The sequence below is a fragment of the Taeniopygia guttata genome, chromosome 13 (genome assembly GCF_048771995.1).
Source record: "Taeniopygia guttata chromosome 13, bTaeGut7.mat, whole genome shotgun sequence".
Classification (NCBI taxonomy): domain Eukaryota; kingdom Metazoa; phylum Chordata; class Aves; order Passeriformes; family Estrildidae; genus Taeniopygia; species Taeniopygia guttata.
Genome location: NC_133038.1, coordinates 4,294,793 through 4,310,035, shown reverse-complemented (window position 1 = coordinate 4,310,035; position 15,243 = coordinate 4,294,793). Strand labels below are relative to the sequence as shown.

The following is a 15,243-nucleotide window of genomic DNA, read 5'->3' as shown; positions in this document are numbered from 1 at the left end:
CTGAAAGAAGTGCTGCTCCCAATTGCCTTCTTCCAAATGTGCCAATATTTTGTGTTTATGGGCCAGATCCAGGGCTGGATAAGGAAGCAGGTTGCAGCTCTTATTCAGCTCTGAGGGCTAAATTGGCTTTGTACCCAGAGCCTGGTCTATCCACAGTGAGATTTTAAACTTTTATAGCCATGCTTTCAAACAGGCATCCAAAACATTATTCTGTAATTTGGCACCAAACAAAACACTGAGGCAGTCTCTGGCCAGAAGTAGCCTGTACATGGAAATCATGTCATGGCTCGTCTGAACAATATTTACTGTTGTAAGTGTACAGATCACCTGCACAGAAGAGGGGAGCCTGGTGTGCAAGGTTGCTTTACAGTTTTTTGAGGCAAGGCTTTCACCCGGCCCATCAGCTGCAGCTCAAGAGGATAGTTCTGTCTCTCAGTCTAAATTTACAAACTCTCAAGTAGGACAAAATGTGTATGGGGAGGCTGAGAAGTATGAAAAGGGCACACAAAACCAGAGAACACACCCTGGGTGTAAAACAGAGGGTCAAGAATTGATGCGAACTGGACACTTGAGAGAAGATGCAGTACAGAGAGATGGCAGGAGCATGACACTGTTTGCTGTTGAAGAGGAATCATCAAAAGATATCTGTGTTTTAGTTGAGACAGCTCCTATCTTCAATTGTGACAAAAAGAATCAGATGTCTTTTGTTCCTAATTTTCTTTCAAATTGTTTCATGGCTTGTTATCTCTGTTTGGAGGCCAAAAGGGCAGAGATTCAAACGGGTGCATCCCAATGAAAGTCTCAAGTGATGTTTTTCACTGCACAACTATCATAAAGAAAAATCTGTTGGGCACAGATTGTGTTGTTCTTTGCTCCGGGTCTCTGCACTTACAGAGAGCACCCTATGTGTTACAGCAGAGATCCTGGAATCTCCAGACAAGGCTCAACATTTCATGTGGGAACATGCAATAACAAAATGTACTGAGGCTTTGAGGTCACAGCCTTCTCAGCAAGATTCACATTAACATGCTGCTAGAGAAGGTTGGTGAGGGGGAGTGAAAAGCTCTGAGGAGGTGTCATGACATGGTTTGTGTGTTTCCAGAGGGAGCTACTGCAAGCGAGCACAAGGCACTGATGTCAGAGCTGAAGATCCTCATTCACATTGGGAATCACCTCAACGTGGTGAATTTGCTGGGTGCCTGTACCAAACCCAATGGTAAATATCCCAGGGCAGCAGGCTGTGCCTGCTCCCAAAAATCAGAGCTTGTCCCTTGTGTGTTTTTGCTGGCCACATGTGTGATCACAGGGACCTGTGGGGAAGTTATTTGTGTGTGTGTGTGTGTGTGTGTGTGTGCACTTAGAGCAGATGTCACAGCTCAGCAGGGCTGTACATAACACAAGTTGTGGCAAATTCTGACCAACTCCAGCCCTTACCTCTTGCCTTTGGTCTCTTCTCACCAGGTCCACTCATGGTTATTGTTGAGTTCTGCAAGTATGGAAACCTCTCCAACTACCTGCGGACCAAGAGGGAAGGATTCAGTCCTTACAGGGTGAGGAGATTCCTTTGGTTTTAGGGAAGGAAGACATGCAGCCTAATGCATGATCTGACAATGTGACAAAGACAGGCTCTATCCTTCTTTCTGCAATGGTAGATGCTTCCAGGCCAGAATTACAGTTTAAGAACAGGAAGAGACTGTGCAGCTCATGGGTGCAGGGGTTACAGTGTGAGTTGCCTGCTGAGGGTTTTGGTTTGGTCCCTTGCCAGGAGAAGTCTCCCAGGCTGCGTATTCAGGTGCAGTCCATCGTGGAGGCAGTGAGAGCAGACAGGAGGAGCCGCTCTGGGACCAGCGACAGCGCCATCTTCCAGCGCTTCCTGCTGCACAAGAGCCGCACAGCGCTGCCCATCCAGGAAGGTACCACTCCAGCCTTGGCAGCAGCTCCCCACCTGGACCCCAAACCTATGCCAGACTTTGCTGGCCTGCGGAATGGGCAGGGAATATCAGTGGGAGCGGGGACCCAGCCTTGGAACTGATCACTGTTGCATAGCAATTGCCTGAACAGGGCTATTGTATCATCTGTTGTGTCTTCTGGTGTCTATTGACACCCGAAACCCAGAAGGGAGAATTAAATCCCTTTGGGTATTTTAGCCTGAAGAAAGGAGAACTGAGGGGAATCTTGCTGAGTCCTCCCTAGGACAAAAATAATGAGCTGATCTTCAAAGCCCTTTCCAAGCTTGTTCCCCACAACTCTGTCTCATTGACATATGCTGGAGGCTGGACTCTTTCTCCTCACACTTGAGTAGGTTCCTGCTCTGTGCCTTCTGGCACCTAAGCAGAAAATCTTAGAGTGGAGCTGATTACTCCAGTTAGGACTGAGGGCTAACTGTGTTTCACTGAGAACTGGCTGTATCCTGCAGTCCCGGAGAGAGGCAAAGAGGACAACAGATTCCAATTTTCTAATAATTTTTTGTTACTTCTGAACAGTGGATGACTTGTGGCAAAGTCCCTTGACAATGGAAGACCTTATCTGCTACAGCTTCCAGGTAGCACGTGGCATGGAATTCCTGGCATCCCGAAAGGTGAGTTCAGCCTTTTGCTCATCTGATCTTTTGTGCATGCCTGATGACAGAGATCTGACTACAGCCACCTTTCAGGTGTCACACAGAGAGATTCAGTGATCTACTTCACACTCCTCAGGAAATCTGACACAGATGTCCCAGCACAAAGCTGGGAAATGAGTTCTCTTGCATTTCAACATCTCTTTAACCAGCCCTTTTTGAAATTTTCATCTTCAGCTCCTTCCAATTTCCACCATTCCCCCATTACAGCTCAGGCTTATGGGGAAGGGAGGTGCTGTACACTTTCTGATTGTGGTTTCTCTCCCTCTTATTTTTCCCCTTCCTCTTTGTGTGCCCTCAGTGCATCCACAGAGACCTGGCAGCTCGCAATATCCTGCTGTCAGAAAACAACGTGGTAAAGATCTGTGACTTCGGCCTGGCCAGGGACATCTACAAGGACCCAGACTATGTCAGGAAAGGCAGTGTGAGTGCCATTTTTTCAAACCCTTTACAGATTAGGCCCCCTTGATGAAGAGATGAAAAAGTAGGAGTGGAATTACTTGCATAGCTGGGACCAGAAGCCATTGGACCAATGACACATGTCCTGTCCTCCTCCACCAGCAGATTTCTGTCACCTTCCTTCTATCCCTCTGCCTGTCATAACTTACTCCTCCTTATACTCTTTCAACCCCTTTTCAGTGTCTCCATCCCTCTCTGACAAACCAATTCCTCCATGGAGAGAGGAGCAGAGCTATTGGCTCTGATTTCCTTTCATCCATTCCATCCCTTTGCTACAAGAAGGGCTGTCCTGGGACATGTTCAAAACTGAACATTTGTGCCTTGCCTCTCCCTCCTGCAGGCCCGTCTCCCACTGAAGTGGATGGCTCCAGAAAGCATCTTCGACAAGGTCTACACTACCCAAAGTGATGTCTGGTCTTTTGGGGTCCTTCTCTGGGAAATCTTCTCACTAGGTGAGTTCTAATGGGGGTCTCGTGCTGCTGAAGGAGAAACCTCTACCCACGTAGCAGTTTGTGGGTGAGTCTGTGCAGGATAGACATTCTCAAGCACATTTAAGGACTCGTGGGAAGCGATATGGATGTAGGCCAAAAAACATATGGAGGATATATGCACCCATGAACAGAGTGATGGGGACACAGGCATGCAGAGTGGCTTCCAGCTCTCTGAGACAGAGAAGCCTGACTCAGGCAGCACCAAGGATTGGGCTGGGTATGAGTAGTGACCACACCTCTCAGTGTTCTGGGATGAAGGGCATCTCAAAAGGACTGGTTTCTGATGGCACATTTCATGTTCCCACCCTTCTCTGAACCTTCTTTAGGGGCATCTCCATATCCTGGAGTCCAGATCAATGAGGAATTCTGCCAGAGGCTCAAAGATGGTACCAGGATGAGAGCCCCAGAGTATGCCACAGCAGAAATGTGAGTCAGAAACCTCAAGGATTCCAGCATTGGTCAGAGTAGAGGTCTCTGTGAGAGGGCAGAAACCTAGCAGATCCCAGCATAGAGCAGAACAGGCTCCTCGGTGGGATGCAGACCTTTAGCCAGGGTAGGGGATGAGCCAACACATCCTTTGCTCTAGGCCATTGCCTGGAGAGCAAGGCAGATGGGTTCTGGTCAGAGCCCTCTAGGTGTCCTTGCATGCCCGTGCTGGGATGGATCTGTAAGTGGGCACTGTGCTTTCCTGCTCTGAAGGGCATCAGAGGGGTCTGAATAGCTCCTTGTCCCCTGCTATAAGTGGATAACAAACCAACACCCTGCCCGTAAGTCCACCTGGCCAATGTGCTGGTGGGGCCAAGCTTTCCTTCACAGTGCAGGAACTGGCAGTGCCAGTGGGCACCATGTGGGTGGGAGCTGTGGAGTGGAGCAGGAGAGGATTTCTGTGGTGTAAAACCAGCATCTCTTCTTGGCAGCTACCGTATAATGTTGAGCTGCTGGCACGGTGATCCAAAGGAGAGACCAACTTTCTCCGACCTTGTGGAGATACTGGGGAACCTTCTTCAGGAAAATGTCCAGCAGGTGAAAGCCTCTCTGTGTCCCTGCTCTGCTCCAGACAGCTCTTTTTTCTGTCATCACCAGCTCCCTCACTGTGCCCTCAGCTGACTCCATGGTCAATGCAATACATTTGTGTAGGCCACCAATAACACTGAAATTCCTGGGTCAGAGGTCTATTTCCCAGAGCTGTTAGAGAACTCATTTCTGCAACAGCCTTTTAGCTGCATTCTCATAAAACTCTGCTCCTTGCAGGGCAGCAGCCCTCTCAGTCGTCATTCTAGTAACTTCCATCCTAATCCCCAGATGATTATTTGAAATTCTTCAGCTGAGTCAAGGCCCTGGTACTTCTGCCTCCCACATGCCAGCATAATGAAAACCAGGACTTGACCAGGGTTTCTGAAACTCTGTCCTCAGATGAAAATGTCAGGGCCATGTGAAGCAAACAACAGTTACATTACAGCAGTCAGTAATACAGATTTCTTTGAATGTATTACTAATCACTTCCATGTGGTAACTCACCAGGACATTTAACTGTGATGAGAATGCAGCTCCAATTTTAACTTTTTCCTGATGTTCCCTTTCAGAAAATGATAGCTAAATTCTTGAGTATTGCTTCATCCTGACGTTCTTGACTTTAACCTTTCAGCACTGGTTCCCAGCACAGGCATGACTAAGCCACAAATGACATTGCCCTGGAGCACAGCACTCTGTCCATGTAAACTAGAGAATTATGGGATTATGGGCATATTATTATGGGCAGTTGTTTTCCTGCTCACACACACCTCCATGCATCACTCACAGCTACTTAACACAAAGGTCACAGAAATCTCTAGACAGATATTTTGTCCTAGAGAAATGAAATTTATAAACCAGAAATTTTCCTTCCCAGCTCTGACAGCTTCTGCTGTTGAGCCTTTTCTTGTGTTCCCTTTCTTGTAAGGCCATTTACTGTTCTTCCTACCAGGAAGGGAAAGATTACATCCCGCTGAACGACTCTCACAGCTCAGAAGATGATGGTTTCTCCCAGGTGCCTTCCTCTGCCCAGCAAAACTCAGATGAAGAGGACTTTGACATGAGGATACGCTGCCACAGCCTAGCAGCAAGGTGAATCCCCTCCAAAAAGGGCAGAGAGAGCCTGGCAGGCAGTGAGCAGCCTGACCTGCCAGGGAACCTGAGGGATATGGGGAGAACCCAGATATTTGGAAAATCCCAGGTGATAAGGTGTGATCCAAGAATTTAGGCCATTGCTTCTTGCTTATAAAAGCAAAATTACTTTATTTTGCTCATGAGGAAGTGCAGATTTGTAAGCCTGTCACATTCCTTCTTCTTCTCCAGCTATACTGCCAGAGTATCATGCAAGGAGCTTCATCCTATCTGTTCCTAACTGACCCAAACAATTCGTGCCAGGCCTCTCCACTCTGGTGAACTATGATAATATGATGCCTGAGATCTATATGACATTTTCTGCTTATCCCGTGTGGAGAGGTTACTGGGGCCTGATTCAGTCAGTCTAGTCTCCACTGCAGAAGTAGTATAGGGTTAAGAGGTCCAAGGTGACCCCATTATGCTCCCCAAATCCACCATTTGGGTCATCCTCCTCTCTGCATACTTTGGTTGCACAGTGAGGAGGTTGAGTTCAGGTCCTACTCACTCAGGACATTGACTCTTGCCTTTACTGAATACTGTGTGCTTCTGTTGGCAGATACTACAACTGTGTCTCATTCCCGGGTTGTTTGACGGGAGGAAATCAGATCAGGTGTCCATCCAGGATAAAGACATTTGAAGAGTTTCCCATGACACACACAATGTACAAGGCACACCCGGTGAGTAGCATCTGAATGGATTTGAGCAGGGGGCAGTCTTTTCTGACACCTTTACTGTTAACACTGTGGAAGGAAGATCACTCCTATCTTATGTCAGTCTGTGTGTCATTCTTGTTTGGTCCATCCAGTCCTATGCACATTCATTTCTTCATCTGGCACACAGGGGTTTCTCTTCAGCATGGTTCACACTGCCTTAGTGGGAAACAGGGAGGTTAGCTATGCAAATGGGGGGACTATAAAGTACCTCAGAGAAGAGCCTGCTCTTCACCCTCAAATCTGTCAACACAGCCTGACTAAGCACACTGAAATCCTTCCAGGACTAGGTAAACCCAGAGTGTTTATCTGCAGCTCCTGTATCTTGGTCCACATAGCAGTGTGCAGTAGCAGTGGCATGGCAGTGTGCAGACCTCTGTATCTCTCTGAAGTGGCCTGGTACCGATATCTCCTCTAGCAGCAGAACTGAAGTCATAGCTTTAGTCTCGTAGGAAAATATCACCTCTCACAGATTTGATGGTAATACACCTTCCAGCCGGGGAGCACTCTTTTTTTATTCCCCAAAAATGGCACTGAACTAAGCACACAAATCTTACCTTTTTACATGCTGCTTTTAAGAAGGCACCTAAGAAAATTAGATACAGCAAAGCTATGGAGCATGCTGGTAAAGTGCTCCTACCCTTTCTTCCCCATCACACATACACAGGATCTCATCTCCTGAATGATTTCTCCTCCCTTCCCACTCTGATCAGTAGACAGGGATGTTACTGATAACTCCTGTTGCTTCCTTCCAGGACAATCAGACAGACAGTGGGATGGTTCTGGCATCTGAGGAATTTGAGAGGATAGAAAACCGACACAGAAAAGAAGGTGGATTCAGGTACTCCTTAAGCCTAGCCACTGAGGCCTCCCTGCTGCCAAATGCAGTGAGACCAGGAGGCAGCTCCTGCTATCTCCCCACAAGCTGCACTGCTTGGAACTTTCAGCTGTGGGCCCTGAGCCACATGAGTCCATGTACTCCTTAATGAGAGGCAAAACACGGAAGAACAGACGAGCCTGCTGTTTTCTAGGGTTTAAAAATATAAACTGTGCCCATCAATGAGAATGTGCCTGTTAAGATAATGAGGCACAGTGGAATGATGGTGTTAATGAGACTGTTAATGCTTATTGACATTTTCTGGTGAAATGTGTCAGGGCTTGCTCAAGCAGTGGCAGATGGAATGGGCAGAAACTACGTAGCTGCCACACTCCTCCCTCCACCCTGACCCATGGGGTACAGGGCCCTGATGTGGTGGTGCAAGGATGGGACAGGCCTTAGGAACCCCCACATGCTGACATGGAGTCTGGCAGGTTGAGCTGGCACTCTCAGAGCTGAGGATGTTATGGATGGTTATGTCCTTGACCCAGGCTTTGAAAGTGGAGAACCTGTACACCTCACCTCTGTCAGAGCAAGCTGAGACCTTGTCTCTGTGACAGTGTGTTGAGCAAGCCATGTGACCTCATATGTAGACAAGGCCAGTCCCAAGCCTCTTCCTCACCTCTTCTGCCTCCCAACATCACATTGGACTGGTCATTGTCTTTTCTCTTAGCCATAGACCTGTGGCCTTTCTGCTCTTGTATCAAACAGTCTCCTGCTTCTTGTCCTTGTCCTCTTTTCCCTAAGGTATGTTCCTGTTGTCTCCTACTCCTGGTGTCCCATCTCCTGGAAAACACTACTCTTAAAATTCTTGAGTGTGTCCCTGCCTCTGCTCTTGTGATTTCTTGACAGTCACCTGGTATTGGCAGGCGCTGAGATGGGACATATGACTTCTGCCCACATCTTTGTCATCTTCCTTTGTTTCCTTTCCCCCATCCTGGCAGTTCGTTTGTATAAATTTCTGTTATTCCTGCCAAGTCTAGAAGCAATTAAGGCAATGTCTCTTGTCTCTCTCTACTCATTGGGGTCCCAACACTTCCCTGTATCTAGAAGATATCCCAAAGGTATCTAGTAGAGCTGAAATAAGTGTGCCAGCTTATGTGCAGATTTGTCACAAAACAAACAGGCTGTGCTTAGATTTGGTGCAAAGCCTGGTTTTGTGCTTTGAAATGGAGGTGCAAGTCCATTCCTGACCCTGTCTCTGCTGTATGCATTAGAAGATGAGATTTGCTGGGACCTCTCTAAGCAGGACAAAGGCTTTCTTGGAGTGCCAAGGTTAATTCTGTGTTTCTCTCCTTCGCAGCAGTAAAGGGCCCAGTCGAACCATGGAGCTGTCAGGGGAACAGTCGGACCTGCAGGGCAGATATCGGCCGTCATACGGGTCCCAAGTCGGAGGCCAGACTTTTTACAACAGTGAATATGGGGAGCTGTCGGAACACTCTGAGGATGGCAGCTGCACCCCGCCTGGAGAGGGAGCGAGTCCCCCCACTCTCCATGCTTCCTTCTTCTCCGAGCAGTACTAATGGCACCAGGCCCTGGAGGCAACTGCCACGGCCCTCCAAACATGTCATCAGGGTCACTCAGAGCTTCTCCTTCAACCTATGCCCAAACCCAACCAGGAACCTACCCCAAAAGGATGGGGAACACCAATGTCCTTGGAACTGCAGCATGAACCATGCAGCGCCTCCAGCTGCAGCTTCCCTGTGCCGTGACTGGAGAGAGCACATCACTGGTTCCTCATATTTCTTTTATTCCTGCGCCTCAGACAGATGCATTCTGCCCGAGAGTGGGTGCCTGTGTTCAACACTGTGGCACCTTCTGCCTAACATCCAGCCTCCGCTCAGATCAGCTTCCCATTCAGAAAGCCCATTTCAGGTCAGATATAAATAGCTCTGTCTTAGTCTCAAGTTTCTTCCCAGTGTGCAGCCTGAATGTTTTTCCTTGGATTGCTTCCTCCTCCCCTCATCATGATGTCAGCTACTGAGCTGTGGAGCAGAATCAAAGGGAAGAAATCCCTAGTGGCATTAGCAGCAAGAGCAGGACATTTTAAAGAGATGTACAGAGTGATCCTGAGGGATCTTTGTAAATGTTCCTGCATGCTGCTCATCCTGAATAGGTGTCAGCCTCTCCATCTCCTCTGCACACCCACACCCCTCTCATATCTGCTGGGGGGAAACCTGCCAATCTGCCTTATCACTAGGATTGTTTTAGCCATCTCAACACAGCTAGTGCTGAGTAGGTCATCAGCGGATGGCTAAAGTGCTCCCGGTGGGATAAACAGCAATTTTTTGCAGGCCGTGTGCAAAACAGGTTCTTTTATGATCTCTGCTGGGAGCAGGTTACTCACAGGTCTGCTGTTCATGCCTTCCCCTTCTCCCAGAACAGTGCTGAGATCATTTGTTGCTCAAGTGAGAAATTAAAGCAAAGCTAGGTTAATTTGAGCTGGCTGCTAAACATAGAGTTTGCTGGGAGGAAAAAGATCAAAAGGGCAGGGAGTGAAATGTTTATTTTCAAGCTGCTGCAAAGCATTTTGGAAACAATGGAAGGAACAGTGCTCCAGCAATAAGGTGCTCAGGGTTGCATCCCCTTGTGTGTTGACATCACTGAACACATGGAGCCCAGCACCTTGCCAGGGTTCAAGCCCTGATTCTCGTGGATGGACAGTTTGCACCATGACTTTTCCTGTCTCCCAAGTTCCCTGACTCAAAGGAGGCACACTCTGCCCAGCGGGCTCCTCTTGTTTCTTTTGCAGAACTTCCAGCAGAGGAGACTTGACTCCAGAGGATTAAGAAACAGTTATTTGCTGAGGAAACATCTCCTCACTTTGGCCTTTTGTTTCTAAGAGATACTACATTAATTCAGAGCTCTGGGGAACCTCCGCAGCCCCTCTCTATGGACTTCTGTACTGCTGCCTCACTAATTCCCACCTACTTCTTTCCATCCTGCTCCCAGTCCAAGAGCTCAGTCACAGAGCACGGTTACATCACCGCCTCAGGAGTCTGGATGAAAAGGCTCGTTTGAACAGCTTGTCATCATCTCTTCTCCCACATGCCCGTGGCTGGCAGAGCTCTGTGCACCAGAGCATTTCAGCACCAGGGAATTACTGCTTGTGGGCCACACCTCTATCACAGAGCCAAGGGTTTGGACTTGTAAAACTGTGTTTCCTGTCAGATGTACAGTTTTCCCAAACTGTATTTCTTTTCCAGCAGAGGGTTTTACGCGTTTCCCGACGTAAGCCTGTGAGTTCTTACGGATGATGTTGCCAAGTCTTAATTATAGTTCTCCACACAAGTGTAATGGGGAGATTTATTTAGCACATGGGAAAAGCATGCTTGTCATTCAGGTTCTCTAAGCTTGTGCAGCTCGTTCAATGTTCCACTCCCTTTTTGTGTCAGAAGGATGACATGGCTGCAATTTCCATGGCAAAAAAGAGCCACAAAACCAGACCAGCTTGAGCCAAACTGGCTCAGGATGCGGAATTGGAAACTGCGTATGACAATGAATTCCCTGACTTCTACTGGTGTCCCCTGAAGCTGCCAGGAATTTAAGCATCTTTAAGTAATTGTTACGACTCAGTAAGAATCCTCTGGCAGGAGCTGCTGGAGAGCCAGGACAAGGAAGTAGGACAGCCAACAGGGTATAGGCCAGATCAAATTCTCCTGCCCTCATCTTGCCCTGCTTTTTGAACTGGTGGTTCCCTTGGCAGTAGGAAGGCTGCATGTGACTCGTGCTGTTTGTGACTGGCATTGACAGGGGTAGAAGGTGACCAGCTGAGCTAAATTCAGGCTGCTCACTGGGTGATGCGCATCCATAGGACCCACTTTCTCTTGTTTCCAGTACTCCATGAAAAGTTCTCTGCCTGGAAACAGCCCCATCTGAGAGAGGGCCCAAGAACAAAATAATAGTTGAAAACCAGAATTTCAAAGTAGCTGTTAATCCCTGTCCATATGTAAGGGATAGGTATGTGCCAGCAAAGCATGACATTTGCTGGGCACGGCAGGATTCCTCAGCAGAAAGGGGACAGAGGCATCTTAGTGCCCAGGCTGGTTGTCAGCATGGACATCCAGCCAGTACAGCTGCACTTTTTCTCTAGATTTAGCTATAAATTGCTCATAAACATCCTTGTGAAGGGTTATATTTTTAAAACCATTGTTAATGATCCCCTGAATCTCCCTGGGGAAAGCACTTCTGTGCCATCTGATTTTTGACTATTCAACTCCACAGAAGTTTATTTTCTCTCTCTTGCACCATCTAGATGGGGGGTGGAATCAGATCGTATTGTGTCTGTGTAAACAGTATTGCATGAACAATGCAGTCTGATAGGAGCAAAATCTGGCTCCTCTTCAGACACTCCTGCTGATGAAGAACAACTGTAGTGTGGGATATTGAGAGCTGTTGAGACAATTGTACTTTTGGTATACTAAAGGTATACTAAAATTAGATGTGCAAACCTGATAACCCTTCCCATTCCCTTGAATTATTTCTGGCTTTTTATTTTTACAGTCTCCAGATAAGCATGAAGTGAAGCTGGTCTGTTTTGATTTTGAGATGTGAGAAAGAAGTGTTGTCTATCTTTCCACAGCAGCAAGGGGGTATTTCAATGTTTAAAACCCAGGTTTCGATATTTGTGCCTGCTATGTTCAAAATGCACTCTTTGTTTTGTTTTGTTTGGGCTTCTTACTGGAACTCAAAATTGAAGCTAAGCTATTTATCATCATCACCTTCCTTTAAAATGGCTGCTTCCACTCTGTGCTCAGTCTCACTTTTCTTAACAAAGTGTTGATATTGAGACAACATTCCTCCCTCCTGAAAACAAAGTGTTGGGTCCCCTACTTGCAAATACACGTGTGTCTCTGAAGAAAAACCTGTGTATCACGTAACACTACATTTATATTGCAATATTTTAACCTGGTACCTGTTGTTGCTGTAGCAGCATTCAATGTTTCAGTGGGCTGCCTTTGAAGCAAGTAGGCTAAAACAGGGGTTATGTGTGAGTACAAAGCATGGTCTGTGTGTGTGTGAGTGTGCTGTGGGTGAGTGTGTGGGTATTTGCACATGAGTTTTCCTACCAGTGAGCGTTATGTGAGTGATTGTAACTCACATTGAATCCTGTCTCTGGAAGTTCACGGTTATCTATCAAACCAGTTAGAACACTGCTTCATTTCCTCTTCTCCTATAGTACTTGTTATCCTTTGTCATTAAGAGTTTTGTTGTAATATCTAAATGTGAGAATGAATAAAGTCATAACTGGCAGCTGCTCTCTGGTTCCTGGGGCCACATCTGCCCCTGGGGCAGCCCAGCCTGGCCCAAGCCATCAGCACATTTTGGGTTTATTATTTTTACTTTTGTGTCCATTTGCATTTCCCCGCGTGCTCTAGGAAACAGCTGGATGGATCTTGTGGCGTTTCCATCCAGCATGGAAGTCTGTCTTTTCTCTTGGTGAAGTCAGATTCTCTTTGGTGAAGCTCGCTGGCAGAAGCAAACACAGTACCCAGCCCTGTGCCCTGATCCAGCACCCTGACCTGTCACCTCGGCCCTGGGGGTCTCCAACCTTCCCATCCTCATTCACTGCACATGGGGAACCAGAGACCCCCGGACCCCCTTCTCCTCAGGGACTCAAACCCCTCCTGGACGCTCCTTCTCAAGGCAACAACACCCCTCGGACTCCCCTTCCCCTCTGGCACCAAACCCCTACAGACCCCTCTTCTCAGCACATCCACACTCCCCCCGCCCAGGACCCTCTCCTACGGGCACCCAACCCCGCCTCGGTCCGTCCTCCTCATGGCACCGACGGCTCGGACCGGTCCCCTTCCCCTCACGGCACCGACCCCCGTCCCCGCGAGCCCCGGCGGTGCCGCCGCCGGCCCGCAGGTGGCGCCCTGCCCCCGGCGGCCGCGGGCCCCGGCGGGAAGATGGCGGCGCGTCTGTGGCGTTGTCACAGCCGAGCCCAGGGCGGCAGCACGGCTGAACGAGCTGTTCGCTGAGGAATGGGACACCAGTGGATTCATGAGCATTTCCTAAAAATAAAAAAAAAAATCGGCAGGAGCTCAAGGAACGCTCAGGCACAGCTCCCTCGTTACCCATGGGCGGACCTGTGAAGGCATCAGCACCTTTTTAGTCATTTGTCTGACTAAAATAATGTCCCCTGAGGAGCCGTCGGTGGCAGAGACACAGCTGAGGGGACAGAAGGGGGACATCTCCGCTCCTCTCCTCTGGATGAAGGGATCGTCAATCCATCCAGTTCCACCATGGGGTGAAAGCATCCAAAAGGACCTTTTCATTTTCCTTTCCCCATCCAGGGGCCTGCCCATCCGAGGAATGAGGAGATTGAAGCTGTTCTACTGATGAAATATTCTGTTTTGGTGCATCCTGGAGCAGTGCTTGGCTGCCCCTCTTCTGGGGCTATGAGCGGCCCCCTTTGGCTGCTCTTTGCCTTCTTTCCAGCCCATCCATAGGGCATCCATAGGACAGGCTGGGAGGAAGGTGAGGAACAGGCTCCCAGCGGTGTGAGCGGGGATGGATTGGGCATGGGGATGGCGATGGGGACGGAACCAAGGAGGCAGCCCTCACACAGGCGTTGGAGCACCTCTCTCCATCAGAAACACAGCCCACAGGAAACTGGATGGGGCAAAATAAAAAACAGCCGTTTCATGCGGTTAGCAAAGAACTGGGGATGCCCTGGCTGGGCCCCTTGTTTTGCTTCTAGCATGGCCAGTGAATACATCCTCAATGCTTTTCAAAAGTGCTTTGAGATCCTTCTCTGAAGGTTAGCACAGTGATAGCAAAAAATCCTCAGGCTCCCAGGACTCCTTGGCCCCTTCTGAGGACATTTCAGCAATAAAGCACATGAGTTTGCATCAGAATGATGCAGAGCTCTTAGTTCTGAGAAGTCAAAGCAAGAACAGCTCCAAAACATGTTCTGCAAACTGCGGTGTGTCAGCCACAGCTCTCTCTCTGGCTGGGGTGAAGGTTTGGGTGAAATGAGGAGGCAATCTATAGCATGTGGTTCCTCACCCAGCATGTACCAAGAAGGGCAAAATTACATTTTAAAAAAAATGTAAGCAGAACATTCAGTTGCTACTTCAGAATAATTTCCTGGATTGTATTGACATTTCTACAGAGCCTTGCAGAAACAGCTTCTCAGAGGATTTTACAGAGCTACACATGCCTTTAGCAGAGTCTGTACATCCCTCCTGCTCCAAGGTGCAGGTTTCCAAGCATGCTGCTTTCCTTAGAAATGGAACAGGTTTCTCCAAGGGCAGGATAAAACTATTTGCATCTTAATGAAATAAACAGACTGTGCTTCAATAGTGTTATCTTACGTGTGTGTCTGTGACCAGGTGCATCACAAATGAATAAAATACAAAAGTTCCCAGAAGAAAGCAGGTTAATAAGATGCATAGGTTAAACACCAAACTTATCTGAGGGCCTTCCCGTGCAGCTGGGGAAGTCACCAAGGAGACCATATCTCAAAAGAACAGCTCCACAGCCATTTTTTCAGAAACTTAGAAAATATCCTAACCCACGGTCCTGCAGTAATTGTTCTCTTTGCTGTAACTAATTTTCAGTTAGTCTTCCAAAATCCAAGGAGGCCATTGCAGTATTTTGTTACATCTCCCAAGAGGCTGAAATCCTTAAAACTATGTTAGTTGATCATTCATCAAACAAACCTATTTTACAGTATTTCCTGCGATTAATATTTATTAACAATATTTGAGTGTTTGTACAATTTCCCATTTTAGTACGTCAGAAGCAAGTAACAACAAATACAGTAGGAATGACGAAACCTGACACAGAAGCTGTGCTGTTCCTGCCCCAAAAGCACATTCAGTTCTACCTGGAGTCTGAACACACCCCACCTGGTTTTCACACACACAGCTCTTTCACCCCCTATTTCTGACATGCTTTAAAACTCTTTCTTCATATCTTTTTTGTGACCAGCAC

The 15,243-nt window shown here is 47.9% G+C and overlaps 1 protein-coding gene across 2 annotated transcripts in view; it reads left to right on the top strand.

Annotated features, from left to right (window-relative positions):
- Positions 1–12,552, top strand: part of FLT4 (fms related receptor tyrosine kinase 4) — a 57,870-nt gene extending 45,318 nt beyond the window's left edge. The window contains exons 19-30 of one of the 2 annotated variants that reach the window (XM_030283926.4): positions 1,103–1,216; positions 1,462–1,550; positions 1,766–1,913; positions 2,484–2,578; positions 2,919–3,041; positions 3,417–3,528; positions 3,894–3,993; positions 4,485–4,590; positions 5,531–5,670; positions 6,269–6,389; positions 7,178–7,263; positions 8,603–12,552. In XM_030283926.4, coding sequence (XP_030139786.2) covers positions 1,103–1,216; positions 1,462–1,550; positions 1,766–1,913; positions 2,484–2,578; positions 2,919–3,041; positions 3,417–3,528; positions 3,894–3,993; positions 4,485–4,590; positions 5,531–5,670; positions 6,269–6,389; positions 7,178–7,263; positions 8,603–8,822 — 1,454 coding nt within the window. In that variant the 3' untranslated portion in view covers positions 8,823–12,552. The remainder of the gene's footprint in view (positions 1–1,102; positions 1,217–1,461; positions 1,551–1,765; positions 1,914–2,483; positions 2,579–2,918; positions 3,042–3,416; positions 3,529–3,893; positions 3,994–4,484; positions 4,591–5,530; positions 5,671–6,268; positions 6,390–7,177; positions 7,264–8,602) is intronic. The other variant, XM_030283927.4, reaches the window with a different exon arrangement.
- The last annotated feature ends 2,691 nt before the right edge of the window (positions 12,553–15,243 follow it).